General features: G+C 36.9%; 1 protein-coding gene across 1 annotated transcript in view; it reads right to left on the bottom strand.

Annotated features, from left to right (window-relative positions):
* Positions 1–1,863: 1,863 nt before the first annotated feature.
* Positions 1,864–17,623, bottom strand: part of PRIM2 (DNA primase subunit 2) — a gene marked incomplete at its 5' end in the record, with an annotated part of 40,320 nt that continues 24,560 nt past the window's right edge. The window contains 3 exons of the mRNA XM_029085497.1: positions 1,864–2,091; positions 7,886–7,954; positions 17,087–17,169. Coding sequence (XP_028941330.1) covers positions 1,864–2,091; positions 7,886–7,954; positions 17,087–17,169 — 380 coding nt within the window. The remainder of the gene's footprint in view (positions 2,092–7,885; positions 7,955–17,086; positions 17,170–17,623) is intronic.

Here is a 17,623-nt window from a genome sequence, read left to right as displayed (position 1 = left end):
AGGGCACTTTGTAAACGACACATGACTTGTGAGCTCCTCACCCTTCCTTCTGCAGAACACCCAATAGTAAAGGTCCCTTCTTCATTAGACCCTGAAAGGCTTTAAAGTCAGAGACTGGTTTATTGACTTTGATGCCAGCACTTCAAAAGATTACAAGCTATGGACCAGTGTTCCTTTTGAAACACCTGCCTCTTTAAACTGTGGTACATTTCAGGTCAGATGTTACAAAGAGTACTTCTTACATGAACATCGTGGCCACACAGGGCTGTCTTTTGGCAACAGGCACAGTTGCGTACATCCCCTCAGAAATACAACCACGTATTATCTTAGTATCTCCTTACTGACCAAGAATACAGAAGTATCTTGTTCAGAACAGTTTCAAACTTCGGATGTTTTGTGTGTCCTGTGTTGGTTTTTTTCCCCCCACAAGGTGCAAAACTCAACAGAATTTTATTTTAAAGAGCCACTTAAAGCAGAGCTGATGCTTACAAACAGATCCAGTTGCAATGCTTTACTGCAGAAACACATTTTCTTTTCAACTTGTAAAAGAATGGGGTTTGAGGGCTGTCGGTGGTTTTTACTGCTGCATAATCATATCAAGACCCGACTGGACGCCTTTCTATATGATCTCGTTTAGGTTCCTGCTCTGGCAGGGGGATTGGACTAGATGATCTTTCGAGATGCCTTCCAATCCCCAACATTCTGTGATTCTGTGATTAGCTACAGAAATATATCAAAATCTTTATAAACACAGGCAGTACACCACACAATTGTAGAAAACTAGGCTGTCATTTGACAGTTGCTGTTATGGTTAAAACAAAGCTTCAGGTAGGGCAAGATAAGCCCAGAAAAATCAAGCTTGGTGAGTCTTCATGCCAAGGCCTTGCAGAATTAACGCAAGTTACTAGCAAAGACAATATCATGTTTATGTGGTTACAGGGCTATACCAGCAGCTAGGTCACTCTCCAGGGAAGGGCTAACCTCCTGAAACTCCTTAAGCATCAGATAAAATAAAATTCAGGCCTTCCAAATCCCCAGGAGAATACTCTAAAAGCATGATATAAAATACCAGCTCTAATTAGATACATGGTGGCAGTTGCTCAACTAAATGCCATCCATGTGTTAGGTGACTTGGGCTTTGGCGGGAATGGGTGGAATTTAGGTGACACAAGTTTCATTCAGATGGCTGTTTAGCTTAGCAGGACACAGGAGGTTCCAACCATGCTCAAGCACTGAGGAAACTCTAAAATTAAAAAGGAGCATCATCTTTTAGGATTACCTTCTTATATACAGGTGTCTAAACTCTGCTTGTTTTATTTCAAGCACCAAAACCAGCTCTCTAAATTTAATGTCAAGGTACACAAATTAGGAAGCTGATTTCCTTCAGCTCCTCATGTAGAAAAGAGACAGACAAGACTCCTCCAGTGGGTAATTTATATCACAACTCCTCCTTAGTTACCCATCCAAATATAAAGAAGATACCACATTTTTTTTTTTCAATTTATTAAGAAGAAACATAGAAAAGGTACCACAAAATGGGATAAAAATATTTAAATATTTTCAAGAAAACAAAAAAAGGTAACTCAGACAAAAATCACCTAATAATTGGGAAGGAAATTTCATTTCCTGTCCTTCAACGTGCCATATAAAACAGTATCCTTAAGCAGTGAGAATAAGTACTGGATGCAATTACAGCTTCAGCATCTATCTTTCTTTTCTTCAGCCTATCCAAAGCACTAAATGCCTGTGTATTCCAGATAGTGAAGCACATATTCCTTAGTATAGGGACAAACCCAGATAGAGAAGGGAAAGAATGAAAGAAAGAAAGAAAAACCAAACAAAAAAAACAAGTAACATAGCTTCTTAGTCTTCAGTGAAGTATGCCTCCAGTCCCTCCAGTTCTGCATCAGCAGCTGTATTTGAAGAGGCGGGAGTAGAATTTGAAGTCACACTTTCCTGACTGTTACTTTTTTGTTGAGAGTTTCCTGAATTACTTGGTTCTCTCTTCACTTCTCTACCACCACTTAATAGCCTTTGACTCTCTGTAAAATACTGATTAGGATGATTCAAAGAAAACCCAATGTCTTCAACCTGCATATAAAAGGAAAAGAACAGTGAGTTATTATATTTATTTCAAAAAAGTCATATTTTTCACATTCAAGAAAAAATTAATTAGCAGTTTAATAAGTTCCAATTTTGCTGAAGAAAAAGGCGTCGGTTTGTAAATACTATTCCAGTAAATATTAGCACGACATAGATTTACTTCCATCACAAAATTTTCTTCCTTCATGATAGAAATAAAATTACTGCTTTGGCAGATTCAAAAAATATTTCACACTGTCTTTGCTGTAGCAAAGAAAAATAACACCCCAAAGCATATAAAACAATATAAGCAAAATGGTATGTCTATACAGATGTAGGACAATTGAACCCATATCTTAAAACAGCACTTCCCTACCCAAAAGAGAGATTGAGACAAGTCTAGAGTGCAAATGGCAGTAGAGAATACTACTACAAGTTGTAGCAACTGCACAATATAAATCTAGATCTTATGCATCAGTGTGAAACTGTGAATGGGAACGGGTAGCTTCACTTCTTTCCCTGTTTTCTCCAGTAGCCACAAATGCAATAATTACATAGCACAAGGCTAAGACAGAAGCCCAATAGATCAAGCTTATCTCTGCTCCATCAGTGCCAACATCAACATCCTGAAACTAGATGCACAACCACTACCAAAGAACATTTAGTTTTCACTGGAAAAGAATACAGGAAACGAACATAAGGTGCAGCATATTTTTATTGCTACTTTCTACTAGCAGGTGCATTCTTTCAGTTATTATTTGATAAATTAACGTGAAATTAATGCTCATCAAATATTTCAAATGAACAAAGCTTTCAGTTTTAGGAGCGAGCTATTCTGACATATTTACTACAAATTTCAGTTATAACCTTTGTACCTTTTTTCGGGGGCTCAGAAGTTGGAAATGCTTATTTTAAAAGATGCCTCCATCTCACATTCAGGCAATCCACACCTTTTATAGGTCTGTCAGTTCACGTGGATACTAAGAACATTTTAAGAAAAATACTGTTCTTAAAAAAATCTGGAAAACTTCCCAAACCTGGGATACAAGAAACCAAGGAAGACTGTGAGCCATATGCTGGTAATTTTCTGCTGCCACTATCTTCCCTTTTACCCAGAAGAGTAGGGCCAATTCAAGCACAGCAAGCAACTCTGCACACACAGGGTGTCTCATGAGGACATATACTGTGATTGATTTAATATGTCAAAAAACATCAGCTTAAATTTCACCCACTTGTGAAAAATCATAAAGCAGAGGATCAATGTGCACTTTAACTGAAACCCTAATTAAATGCATTACCACTGCCTAGCTTAGCTCCATCAGAAAATGGAGATAGGTATAACAAAATCTAATTCCGACACGAAGAAGACATTAGCAACTGTAGTAAGTGACTTTGCCTGAAAAATCTTAAAAATAAGTGACAGGCCTAGCACACTAATTTTGTACTCAAAATGAAAGGCAAAAAGAAAAAAAAAGAAGAAAAAAAAAATCAAACCTCAAAGTCACCACTGAATTTAATTTTAGTCTTATCTGGATAAGTTTCGTTTCGTCCAGCCAGCTTTCATCTGAGTGCCAATTTCCATTATGTGGGAACTAAATTACTTCTTTACACCAAAAAGGCTTAAAAAGAAGTGATACAGTGAAAAGCTGGCTTTCCTAGAAGCAGCTCTTAATTAGTTCTGTTTTTTTTAACCTTAAAATCTCAAGTTTTCTTCAGACCAATTTAAGATTCTCTTTGTAACTCTCAATTTTGTTCTAAACTCCTCTTTCCCCAACAGCAGCTCATTGTATGAACAAAGCCTACAATCATGTTTTCAGAGGTGATTTACGTTATTTGGCTAAAAGCCATTTGCAGGTTGTTACTGAAAATTGTAGTTTGATTCCATGTACCATTTCTCCTTTTCCAACCGGAATGCTACTAAAATAAAGTTCTAGCGGATGAAGCTTAGTTGATTATTTTAATTAAAAGAATTCTGCCTATTCATACTATCACCTTTTTTTGAGAGCCTGAAGAAAAAAAAAGGGGAAGTTTTGTTCACAACTTTCATCTTCATTTGTGATATAGTGATACATAAGCAATTCTGTTCTGTGTAATTTTCAAGGAAGTTCATTGAGCAGTTCTCTCAGTAAAAACATTCTGGTCTGGCTGGAAATACACAAGGAATTTGACCACAAAAATGGAGGTAAAGCACACACAGATTTCCTGGCTTTTTTATGTTAAACTGCTCGTGTTACTTTACATAAGTTTTACAATGTTTTTAGGTAATACAGATCAAAGCATTTCAACTTTAAAAGCTTCATCATTAACTTAGCTGTAAGTTACCTCAAACTTACTACCAGAAATAAGAGAAACTATTCCCCTAACAGCTTTATCCATTCACACCTGTAAATCCATCTGGAATCCACTATGTCCAAAGAAAAACGTATTTTCTGTGCAGTCAAAAATTTAAGCTTATAACATGTATTGACCCAAGTGAAAAGGCCTGTCAGTTTTGGACAGAACTGTTTGTTCCATTTAGTAGGTAATACCAACACAAGACTTTTTTTTGATTCAACACATTTTGCACATATTGGCTTTCATACCAACTCTAGGTCTGTATTGCTGCTATGGCAAATATTGTTTTGAAAAAGTTGGAACAATAATTTTGTAGCTAAAGTATCTTTGGGTTTTAACCAAGAACTTTCAAAATTACTGCTGATAATGCTACAGCTGATATTACAGAAAAACCATGTGAAGCAATCACGGTGCTACAGTAAATTATATCAATTAACCACATTCCTTTAAAAAAAAAAAAAAGTACAATATTCTTGCAATTTGATCACTATGAACTAAGAAAAAACAGAAGTGATTCTTCTATACCAGAAGGTTTTCTATTTGTCAGATTTCATTTACTTCTTAAAAATACACAAGGACTGTAAAATATGAGTGCTCAAGAATAAAATGTTTAGAGATAAACATTAATATATAATCATCCAGTACAGCCATAACTGTAACGAGTAACTAATACAGAAATATTAATATAAACAATATTAATGTTACTAGTTCCTTTGGCAACTAACATACAAATATATTCTAATATACAAATATTAGAACTTCAAAGAGTTATGATGCTTTCTATATAGCTTAAAATCCAAATCTGACCATCAAGAAAGATACTTTAGTATTTTGGTAGTATTTGACTGAATGCTTACTCTACTTACCATATAAACATAGTTTATTCTTATTAAAATATGAAAATGTTTGAAAATATCTACCCTACAGGCCATTCAGGCATATTTCTATCAAGTCAAAAGACCTTTCTTTCTTCATATATACAGGACAGCTTGTCTTGATCAAATTACAGTGTTATTATTTAGAAAATAACTCTTCTGAAAACGAGTATGCCCTAAAATCCCAGAACTTGAAAAACACGGTAAAACCATTCATGCACTATACGCAGTGCTTTCCTTTTCCACACTTACTGAAAGACTTAACAAATTGCATACACGTACATTTCCTTAATACATTAGTTCCTGTCTGAAGACAATGCACTGGACCACACAAATGATGGTTGCTTTTGTTCTGTGTCTGTGAGATAGTGAAACCAATGTTCGGAAGCGTAGCATTAAAGTTAACAAGCCCAGCTTACAGAGGATGTGCAGAGAAGCAGCTTTTAGGTAACTTGTGCTATTTGGACCAGTAGCACTAAGGTGCAAAGACACAACCCACATCCCCAAAAAATAGATCTAAACGTTCTCACTCTAGTCCAGCTGGATTTATTAGCATGGTCTTAGTGCCAAGCACTAGGCTACTTAAGCCACCAGCAAAGCTGCTGTCAGCGTGAATATAAGATAAAGTACAAACTTGAGACAGGGTGATGGGGAGGAAATGCAAAGACAGTCCTTAAGTAGACATAGTGTGCAACTGACCCCATGAATTCAGAAAAATATTGTAATCTTAAACAAGTCTCCACTACAAAGTAATTCATAGTAGATGTAATACACATCGACGCTGTAACTTTCAAGAATTATAGGTAACACTAACAGCTCTGCCCAGCATTTATCAAACACTTTCTTGGTAAATTTTTTACATAATTGAAACTGAAATTCTCCATGTCAGCCAGTCCATTATTTCAAGGAAAATTTTACTTAAGATTGTTCACCTATTTGCAGAAACAGTAACAATGTTATGCTGATTGATTCTTCAGAAATATCTCCACGGAAAAGCTTTGCTAGTGATACACAGTAAAGCAGAAGCATGATTGTCTAATTAGGTGTCATCAACTTCAGAGATACATCTTTTAACTACCTCATGGGAAAAAAAAAAAAAAATATTACTAAAGCATGTAGTTGTAGGACAGAAAAACCATTCCAAGCAGGCTGATAACAAGCTTAGCAGTGAAATTCTCTAAAAAAATTGCCCTTATAAGCATGTGCCATTCAAAGTACAGAAAGCCCCCTTCTGTGTGTTCTGCTTTCTCTCACTGAAATAAAAGACTTATTAACAGTAAAGCAGGAAGATGATTCTAAGTACAAGCAGCAAAGACAGATATTTATACTACCATAAGGATAAAAAACCAAAAACAAACAAACAAACAAAAAAAACCCCCAAAAAACTCTGGAATTTGCCATAGAAGAATGGAAAGAAGGTATCCTAAAATGCAACAGATCTTTGGCAATGTGCTGACCGTGCTGATTTATCCTTTGGTGCATGTTCACCTTGAGGTCTACACTCATCTTGGGAAAATATTATTTTTACTGACTCAGCCTTACACAGGGCAAGTGTTATGTAATTTCCAAATTGTACAGAATTTTGAATTTCCTTCCAGATTATTAGAGCTGTTTTATCATTTCCTAAGACTGTAAGACAATGCATTTCTCTCAAATCACAGCTGCCAAAACTACACTGGATATGGGTTCAGAGTATACTTTTGCTATACATTCACACATATGATTACTGGAAATTTGGAAAGACAGTTTCATTTAAATCAAATGTGAAAACTAGTAAGAACAAAAAAGTCAATGGTAAATGTCTCTGGGTGGGTCCTCTAATCCTCATTCATATCTTTAGCAAGGCTGTTCTATAGTCTGCTGTTTGAAAGGGATGTTTCAATTTTTTGCATTGTAGGAAGAATAAAGGTACAAGCAGGGCTGTGCTTCACTGTTTTTTCTTGATGACAAGGAATCTTGAACCAGTGCGAAAGCTGGTTCCTGAATTAAGGAATCACTTAGGAGATGGATTGTGACCATTTGCTATCTTAAAATTCTGTGGAGGATCTGACTTTAACTTTGCCCATGATTAAGCAAATGGGAAAGCTCTGAGAATGTTCATCTTGATTTAAAAAGTAATCACACATGACTGAAGATGTGAAAAAATACCAAGTGAAAATTAACGATATTAACTATGCACATGCTGGGAGATTAGAGTTATAATTATATTTTGAGATGCTTTTTGTTTATTTTAAGGTATATCTCAAAATACCAAACTTGCATAATAGATTAAAACCCACAAATTTGATTAAAAACAGGATACTGAGAAAGTTAAATGGCTTGAAATAGATAAAATTCAATATTAACATTTTCAGGAAGAAAGCGTAACCTTTTACCGCATCTTGTACTGTCTGGGTATTAATAACATCAATATATAAATGCAAAAAATGACAAAAGAATATTTGGAATTATTGAAATTACAACTAACAAGGCAAGACAACTAATGATGGATGTGGAAAACTGCAAATAGTCTCTGGACTTCATGCATGATTTCCAAGGCCTTCCTCAAGACCAAGACAGTGATTACAGTTTAACAAAAATTACTAGCTACTTACATCATGCGTCAACTCAAAGTACTTCTGACAGGCCAGCTGGTAATGCATGCCCTTCACCAGTTCCAGGATCTATACAGAGGGAGAAAAGTGTAAAGAATTCAGAAGCAGCACAATGACATCTCATTGATACTTACCACGATGACGTATTTCACAACAGTGTTGTATACACCTCATGGAACTTCGCAGCACAAGGCATCTTTGACTGTTGCGTATCCTACTAACAGCTGACAACATTTAGGCATACTATAGTTCTTTAAAAATAACCCGGCTATATTAAAAACAAGATAAAACCATAGGAAGATACGTCTGGTCCTCAAAATGTAATTTCAATACTCTTAACTCCAAGAATAAGTTGAATCTATATTTTGGTAATATAATTGTGACAGTTATTGTCAAACTGTCGTATTGCAACATCTCTTCCATAATTGCAGGCATAAATCTAGTTATTCAAGTGGTTGAAGCATGAAGCAATCAAGTACACGATTTGTATTTTTATTTTTCACATTACCAGTTCATGCAGATGCAAAATAAAATACTACTGTGCTCCCATCAAGAACATTTAATGCAAATCCTTTAGACAGCATCTGTGAGAGGGGAATGCTTTTACGTTCAATCAGATTTCTCCTTTTTGAAATGAAGTTATTTCTAGTCAAGCTCAGCAGAATATGTGAGTGAATAGCCTGTTTTGAACACCTATTAGGAAAATCATGCCATCTTTTGTAAATACAATTTGCTTCCCAATTCTACTTCAGGTAATCTCTTCTGTGCTGCACAAAGTCCCATTCTTATCACCAGAATGCAATGCCGGTTGAAATTTTTTAAAGTTTCATCATTTCCTCCCTCTTTTATATAATCAAAATGTATGCTCTCTCTGCTTATCAAACAGAGAAAATTGCTGGAATTAAGAGATAGCCTCAGTGGAAGGAAAAATAGTTTTCAAGAAATGTTAATTTCAAGCCCCTTTCCCAAGCTTGACCTTTGTGTCAAACACAGCGATACACTCCAGCTTAAGTCCCAGCTGTACTCATTATCGGATGCCGCCTTGTACTTATTGACAGATGTATAAATAAATTACATTTGCTGGATGGATAAAAACAGCAACACACTGCCAAGAAAGTACTTAGCCGCATTGTTTCTCTGAAATAGCTCAACTGATTATATTTCTATCCCTCTTGCCACCTCCTGTTAAATCTTCTGTAAAAGATCAAGGCCAAGGCCAACTAGGCAATGAAGTCTGAAATCTGGCTATATTTTACTTTTTTTTTTAACCTCCTCCCTCCTTTGAAATTGACTGAAAAAAATCAGTGTTACATTAAGTAGTTAAGGATTGAAGAAAGCTCATCTCTTCTTAACATTTCCTCTATATATGTTTTCCTGTTTGTTCCCTACAATAAAATCTATACAATGCAGAAGAGCTATTTTTAAGTAAATGCAAACCATTTTGTATGTATGTACTTTTTTAAAAGGTATTTTTCAAATAATTTGGAGTAATGATCAGAAGGCCTGTATGACTGCTGGTTAGTTGAAAGAAATACTCATGATGTTCTGTAGCATTCAGACTTTTCCAATCTGAATTTTTCAGTTGAAAAAAGTCAACTAATTTAATCTAGTTCATAAATACGTTAGGTTTTCACAAAAGTATTGTTCATTTAATCAAGATTACACCCAATATAAATTATATAAATAAAAAGTTCTCTAAATTCAAATGTAAACATATTTTAAGTCTCAGAACCTTAAGTAAGGAAACAAAAACTTAAGCATAGACAAATTCTGAGTATAAGCCCCAAAAGTTTAAAAGCATCAAGGCTCTCTTGTAATTTAAGAGAACTTTTTGAAGAAGTTGATCAGTTAAAAGGCCAGTAATCATTCTATGGCTTAACCTCTCAATTGCAGACCACAAAGGCATAGCTGCTTTTTGTATCAATGACGCCGTTATCCAGCTATCCTGCAAAGCAGAAAAGACAAGGATCATCAAAGCTTTTGATTTGCCAGCTCACAATGATTCACAGGATGCGAGATCAAGCTGCTGTTGTCTTCTCTGACAGTCTAGCGGAAAAATGGGAACTTCAAGTGACAGATATCAGAAGAAGGATCGCTGACCGATGACAGCACAGATGATTACAGAAAAAAAGGGCATTTGTAAATAAACTCCAGTTTTCTAAGAGAGGTTATTCTGAGCAAACTATTCTGAAACAAAGCCCATTTAAGCCCTTGGCGCATCCTTGGGAAAATCCTGATCCACCTGTAAGTTGGAGAAAAGGACTTCACTGAATTGATACTGCTGCCATATGAAAGCTGTAATTGTCTTGAGGGACTTCAAATTCTTAAAGAGCAACCATGTTATTTTGCAGCAGCTTGATCTTTATTGCCCAGCTACTAAGTGAAACTGAAACTTCACTTCAGGAACTACTGTCCCACTCCCTCTAGACTCCTTCTCAGACCTCTCAGGGGCTGCTGTTAGGTCACCACACAGATTTTTCTGATGTACGGCTACGAAGACCTATATCTTGGAAAATGTCTGTTAGAGGAACCTCTACCAGCATTCTCCAGTGAAGTCTGGTAACTAGTTCTTCATGGCGCTTCTCTTCCCTGACACTGATAGAGTGCTCCACAAAACAGAATGCTCACCAGAACAGACCAGAGACTTTCATCCAGTTTGTTAAATTTATTAGTGTACATGATTGCACAGGTAGTCATCATCTTACTCCTGCTCCTTTACCTTCTCCAACACATCATCTCCCCAGCTTCGACTGGTTGGGCAATTTCAGTCAGATTTGACTGAGGTAGAGATATCAAAGCTATACAATTCCTACACGTTGATTACAAGTTGTGGTTGGGTAGAAAAGCCAAATCAACATTTGTGGCTCATTCAGGGAAGAACACTTCTAATTGAGCTCCTACCCATTCTGAGAGGCAGCCAGAAGGCAGATAAAACTAGCACATGTGTAACTTCAAATTGGTCACATCACAGGGGACCAGCTTCACATTCTGCATATATGATGGGGTTGAAGAATAAGGGGCACATTAAATATATACAAAGAACAGGTTTAGTAGATTAACTGGCTTTAATAGGGAAGAAGTTGCTAAGAGAAGAAAGAAAAAAGGGTTAAAAAAAGCAATAGAATGGAGTCCAGCTAGAAAGGAGTCTTCTGTGTGTGAGAAACTAACAATCCTCTATTTAAATAAAACAGAATTATAATTCATAATAAATATTACCTTTCCTATTACATTTGTGCACATAATGAAAAAGGCAAGCTTGCAGCTGCTTCTCACTGGCATTACCCAGAAGCAGACCTCTACTCAAAACTATATTAATTCACAGCAGCAATCTTTTGCCTCTACCTATATTAAGACATTTACACTAAATTGCTTTATTTTGCAAGTAAAAGTACATACTCAAGGACTGTTTTTTTTAGTTCTTATGTGCCTTTTCTTTCACTGCCATCTGCAACTTGCTTTTCTGATGTAGCTTTACTGACTACTAATGAGGTTAAGATGATGTTTGGCAGCTGTACACAGCCACCTGCTTTATAGATCCTTGGCATTCAAAGCTAAGATGCTGCATAGCAGGATAGTTGGGGCTCTGCAATTATCCATTGTTATTTTCACTTATTCAAAGTTAGTTTGTTTTATTTGAAAATTGCAGAATTACCTTATATTTTAAAAACAGAAATCCTTCTACTATAGATTCATTTAAGTATGACTCATTTCTAACCTTCTTTTTATTTTAAAGGTGACTAAAGATACGATTGGGTGCAACTGCTGGAACATATCTGAACACATTCCAGTTTCCTTCTGCTTCAGGTCAGTTTGTGATCACCTCAATATTACATCCTGCCCCAGGACTCCCTAGTGCCCTTTGCCTCCTGGTCAGTACAGGCATTCATCCTTTTTGCTGCTTCTGAATATTCCCTTTATATTTTAAACTGATTTTGAAGGTTTCACGTTTACAGTGTATACATGTATAGTAAAATTTTCTCAGATTTAAGCTCTGTTTTCCCTCAGGGATTCACAGGCTAGAAAATTATTGTTACAGCTTTGCCAGAGCTTCTGTTCCTTTTATACTCTTTGACTTCTTTTGTAGTGAAGAATACTGGATCACAGTGTTCAGCATTGCCCATGGTAATATTTAGGGCACTGTAACAGATCAACTTCTCCCCTGCAATTTGCATCACAACTATGAAACAACAAAACTCACCTATATTCTAGTATGCTTTACAAAGGTAAAAGGAAGAGACAGTCATGATCCAGAGTAAGGTATTTTATTAGTGTCTCTTAAAAATACCCATATTTTTTTTCTCTATTTTTAATGGATAGGTTTTCTAGCCCGAAGTTATTTTATGTATGTCAGTAAGGAAATCAATAAATACTTAACAGAAGAGTGAATGTCTGAATGAAAAGACTGTATCAACATGCACCTGTATTTGCTGCAGCAATCACTGGGCAGCTTATTAAATGAAGACAGACATTAATTTAAAATGAGTTAATAATTTTAGAAGGAAACAGTTCTAATGCTAGTTGGTTCTGTCTTTATACAGTCCACAGCTGAAAGTCAGTGGTGTGAACATCAAAGGCAAGAAGGTCTAATGCATCCAAGTATTCCACTTCTCTGATTTCACATAGTTTAAAATAGTGCTATAAAAATGTACATTTTATGATTAGAAATTTTTTTTTGCTATTTCTCAGTGACACATTTTCATTTAATGACAAATCCTGCATGAGTTTACAGCCGCCTATTTTAAAAGACAGTCATGCCTGGTTTTAGATACTATGGATAACCCACATTCCTCTGTTGCAAGGAAATGCTGAGTCAAAGTCTGGACTGCTATCAAGTATGAAAGCACGCATTTAAAATACTTTTTAAAAAGTTAAAGAATAAATTAAATTGAAGCATTTGCTTCATGTACATTCTAAGTTTGCAACACAGCAGTTTCAAGAACAATTTTTATTTCATATGTTCATTCTTTGTTTTCCATAGCACCAATAAAATCACACTGAAAGAGTCACTGGAGTTGATCAAGACATATTATATCAGAGTAATGAGAATATCAGAAAGTTTTAATATCAGAAAATAAGGTGAAGCATCAGCTGGTTAAATTTGTATCCTTTCAGCTTATGCACAAAAGTAGTTCTAGTGAAATCAATAAGGATGTTCACACTTGAAAAATAAACCAAATACAAGACAATTAAACAAGGCACATATTTTAGCTGGGAAACTGTAAGAGTAAGTCAGAGAAAGTAAAATCTCAGAAAAAATGAGGGAGACATACTCCTAACACACAACTATTTTTCTCAAAATAATGGAAAGGCTAAACATTGTCTCCAATAGATAAATGTTGCCCATCTATAGAAAAATATGTGGAAACTTTCAGCATTTATATTTACACAAATCTACACCAGATTGCCACAAAGATTTATTTTCACTTTATATGAAGTTTCCCTGAATAATCTTACTTTCAAGACTTTTACACTGTCCACTTTGAAAGATTTAATAATTCTAAAGCATTTACAGGTTTTCATGTAGTAACTCAGGCAGATAACTACCTGGGAGATTTTGGACAGTGAACAAGGAGTCTTAACCTATTTGAGAAACCCGAATAATGTACAATTTCTAGATCGAAGGTGTAATGCTTTTTTAAAATTTCTTGGCAGCAAATGTGTAAGGGTACCCTGTTTTAAGATTTTAATTTAGCCACCACTATAATAAGCAAAACTCTACAGTTCATTTTAAGGATTAGTATTACCTTAAAATTGAGAGAACTGGTGAATTAAAAAAAAAAAAATTTAATTTAGCCACCACTATAATAAGCAAAAATCTACAGTTCATTTTAAGGATTAGTATTATCTTAAAATTGAGAGAACTGGTGAATTTAAAAAAAAAAAAAGATCCTATTGTTCTGTTGCAACTGCCATCAGCTAAAGTCCTTATTCCTAGAAAGGCAAAAAAGGAAGCAAGTGCCCATTAGTTCAAAAAAATAACAAACAGCTAAGTTAAGATGCTGCTGGGAGACTGGGTTCTCACAGAGGAAATGATATAGCTAAACCTTTGGGGAAAAAAATAAAAGCAAATATTTATGTCTGAAGATGAGTGATTTCTATGTAGCCAGTTGTTAGCTGAGTCAGTTCAGTAAGTCATATCTTCTCAAGTCCAGTAAAGGCCTGATACGTTACCTCTCACCACGATTTCTAGAATGCTGTAATTTGTACTCAACAGGGACTGCAAGTCTTGAGCTTTCATTTGAAGTCCTTAAAGCAGCTCCTTGACAATAGAGAGAAGCATGCAGCACTACTAACCTAGAACGCAGAAGTCTACTGTTTACGTGATCTGACACCTGTTACCACTGCAGGGAGTCCCATAACTCCCTCAGTATCACCATCAAGAAGTAAAGATGTGAAACAGTTGAGCAAATAACAGTTGATTCTAAGTCACTTTTGTGAAGATTTCATACTGAGGCTTGTAAAACAGCCAAAAATAAATTTTCAAATCATTAAGTATGAACCTGCTAGCTAGCTGCATCTGGTATGGGCTGGTTGTAAATTTTGATAATTTTTGGACTAAACAAAAGTGACATGTTCTGATCTTCCCATTAGTAAAGAGACATGAAACAGAGCTACCAGTTAGAAACCTTAATATAGGTTTCACAGAGTATTTAGATGAAGAAAAAATTGGGCTTGGAAGCCCAGAAAGATGAGGGTAAAGATCCTGGGAAGCTGAGGATGATCCTGGAGATCAGAGATGCATAGAGATGAATGCTGGGGAAAAAAGTGACATGTTCTGATCTTCCCATTAGTAAAGAGACATGAAACAGAGCTACCAGTTAGAAACCTTAATATAGGTTTCACAGAGTATTTAGATGAAGAAAAAATTGGGCTTGGAAGCCCAGAAAGATGAGGGTAAAGATCCTGGGAAGCTGAGGATGATCCTGGAGATCAGAGATGCATAGAGATGAATGCGGGGGAATGTCCTGGGACCACAGCCTGTAATGCCCGAGACTGTTAACCACAAGCAGCTGCAAAGCAGGTATTGAAACAACTTTCTGCCCCATCATCCCAGACCAGCAGTGATTCCCTTGCTGGGAGGGAAATTTGAGACTTCAGGAAACACAACACCAGGGTGGGGAGCAAGTGAGCAACTGTGTGAGAAAAGCAAGGAGGGGTATAGTTCTAATCTCCCTTATTCTTAAAGCAAACCAACCAACCCAAACCAAATCAGTATCCAGATCCACTACAGGCTGTTATTTACTGTCTCACCAGTGACACCATCACACATATTTGTTGATGACTCAACTACTTTGCACTCTGTCTTTCAGTGAGTGGATGTGTAGAATCATAAACTGGTTTGGGTTGGAAGGGGCCTTTAAAGTTCATTCAGTCCAACCCCCCTGCAGTCAGCAGAGACAGCTTCAACTAGATCAGGTTGCTCAGAGCCTCATCCAGCCTGACCTTGAACGTTGCCAGGGATGGGGCTTCTACCACCTCTCTGGGCAACCTGTCCCAGTGTTTCACCACCCTAATTGCAAAATATTTCTTCCCTACATTTAGTCTAAATCTATCCTCTTTTAGTTAAAACCATTACCCTTTGTCCTATCACTAAATGTCCTGCTCAGAAGTCTGTCCCCATCTTTCTTATAGGCTCCCTTCAAGTATTGAAAGGCCACAATAAGGTCACACCAGAGCCTTCAATTCTCCAGGCTGAACATCCCCAACTCTCTCAGCCTGTCCTCATAGGAGAGGTGCTCCAGCCCTCTGATCAGTTTTGTAGCCCTCCTCTGGACCTAGCCCAACAGATCCATGTCTATCTTGTGCTGAGGACACCTGAGCTGGACGCAGTACTCCAGGTGGGGTCTCACCAGAGCAGAGTAGAGGGGAAGAATCACCTCCCTCAATCTGCTGGCCACTCTTCTCTTGATGCAGCCCAGGATATGGTCAGCCTTCTGGGCTGCAAGTGTATATTCCCAGCTCTTGTCCAGTTTTTCATCCATCAGGACCCCCAAGTCCATTGCTGCCGGGTTGGTCTCAATGCCTTCATCCCCCAGCCTGTATTGATACCAGGGATTGCCTCAACCTGGGTGCAGGACCTTGCACTTGACCTTGTTGAACCTCATGAGGTTCACAGAGGTCCACTTCTCAGTTTTGTCCAGGTCCCTTTGGATAGCATCCCATCCCTGAGGTGTGTCAACCACACCACTCAGCTTGGTGTCGTCAGCAAAGGTGTCGATGGTGCACTGAATCCCACTGTCTATCTCACTGATGATGATATATTAAATAGTACTAGTCCCAGCATGGACTTCCACTCATTGCAGAGAGCTCTGAGTCCTGGAAAACTGATGTAAAACACCTGCTTCTTTTGAGTTTGCTGTCCTGTGCATGTGGCCACCTGACTGTCCCCTCCATCCAGAACAATGCATTTATCTCTACCATAAACCAGGCAGACAGAATTGAATGGTGACACTCCACACAAACTAAAGATGACAACTTCTTCAGCAGGTTTTTCCTCAAGTAGGTTTCAGGCAGTTAATACACACAACTTTTTGCTGAACTGTCTCACCTTAACTCTAAGCTATATGTCTTCCACCAATGAAGATGATGGCATTCTTTTATAGCCTTAACCTCTTGCTAGACCAAGCAATGAGAGTCATATTCCTTCAGTATACACGTCAAAAACCTCCAATTTCTGCATTATCCTTGCCATATAAGATAGATTTTCAATTTAATGTTACCTTTTAAAAAGCTGCTAAAAATCTGTTTAATTTCACTAGGTATTTCATGTCCTTTTGCTGTTTAGGAGAAGTTAGTGAAATGGATCATTAGAAGTTTACTACAGAAAACAATTACTGAGCCTACTGACTACACAACAGTCTTCCACAAGTCACCACAAGAATAAAAATAAAATCTCTAAAATATTGCCAGATTCATTTAAACTTTTTTTTTAATCACAGTGCAGTAAAACAAAGTAAAACAAAATTCTGCATTGTAGTAATAAACCAACTCATAATATTAAACAATAAAAGGTTTTGACCATAACCAACATATCACTGGGAACACTGGAGTCAGAAAGCCAAGATTCTGGTTTAAAACTTTTATAAGAAGAGATACTTCACAATAGAGACTGACACATTGTATACAGCATTGCTACACAAATAGAAAGTAAAATTGAAAAGTAGTGCCTGATCAATGAAAGCACTAAACAAAATACCTTACCTGAGTTATTCCACTGGGAGAGATCTTGTACGACTGCAGCTTCTGCTTCAATAGCTCAGGATCACTGTGGCGGAATGGGCACCCTGACAGTAAAAAACAAGCAAGCTCACAAACAAGGCTGTTTACCCAGGAGTTAGTGCAGGAAGGCACTCAAGAGACCAGCTAAGCTGTTCCTAATTGTCTAACAGCTTATTAATAAGAAAGTTAATTGCCCATGTGTACAATTACCTTCCCTCCCCCCCCCCCCCCCAAATAATTACTCCAGTGCATGGTTATCAGGGCACCGCACCACAGGCTCAAGAGTTACAGAAAATATCCCAACATAAACAGTCCACAATTCTCATTCACTGACAGGAAAAGAGTTTTAGCTACTTCCTTACTAACAATAGTGCTGGGACTTTTCATGTGAGAAAAACAGGAGAAGACAAGTAATGAGAGCCAAGTGGTCTTCAAAGCATAGCCTTTTGTAAAAATATTACCTCAGAAAGTTCCAAGACCTTAAATAAGAGTGGGGTTTTTTTGTCCCAGAATTAGAGA

The sequence above is a fragment of the Antrostomus carolinensis genome, unplaced genomic scaffold (genome assembly GCF_000700745.2).
Source record: "Antrostomus carolinensis isolate BGI_N321 unplaced genomic scaffold, ASM70074v2 scaffold3786, whole genome shotgun sequence".
NCBI classification, from domain to species: Eukaryota; Metazoa; Chordata; class Aves; order Caprimulgiformes; family Caprimulgidae; genus Antrostomus; species Antrostomus carolinensis.
This window is presented reverse-complemented; position numbering and strand designations above follow the sequence as displayed.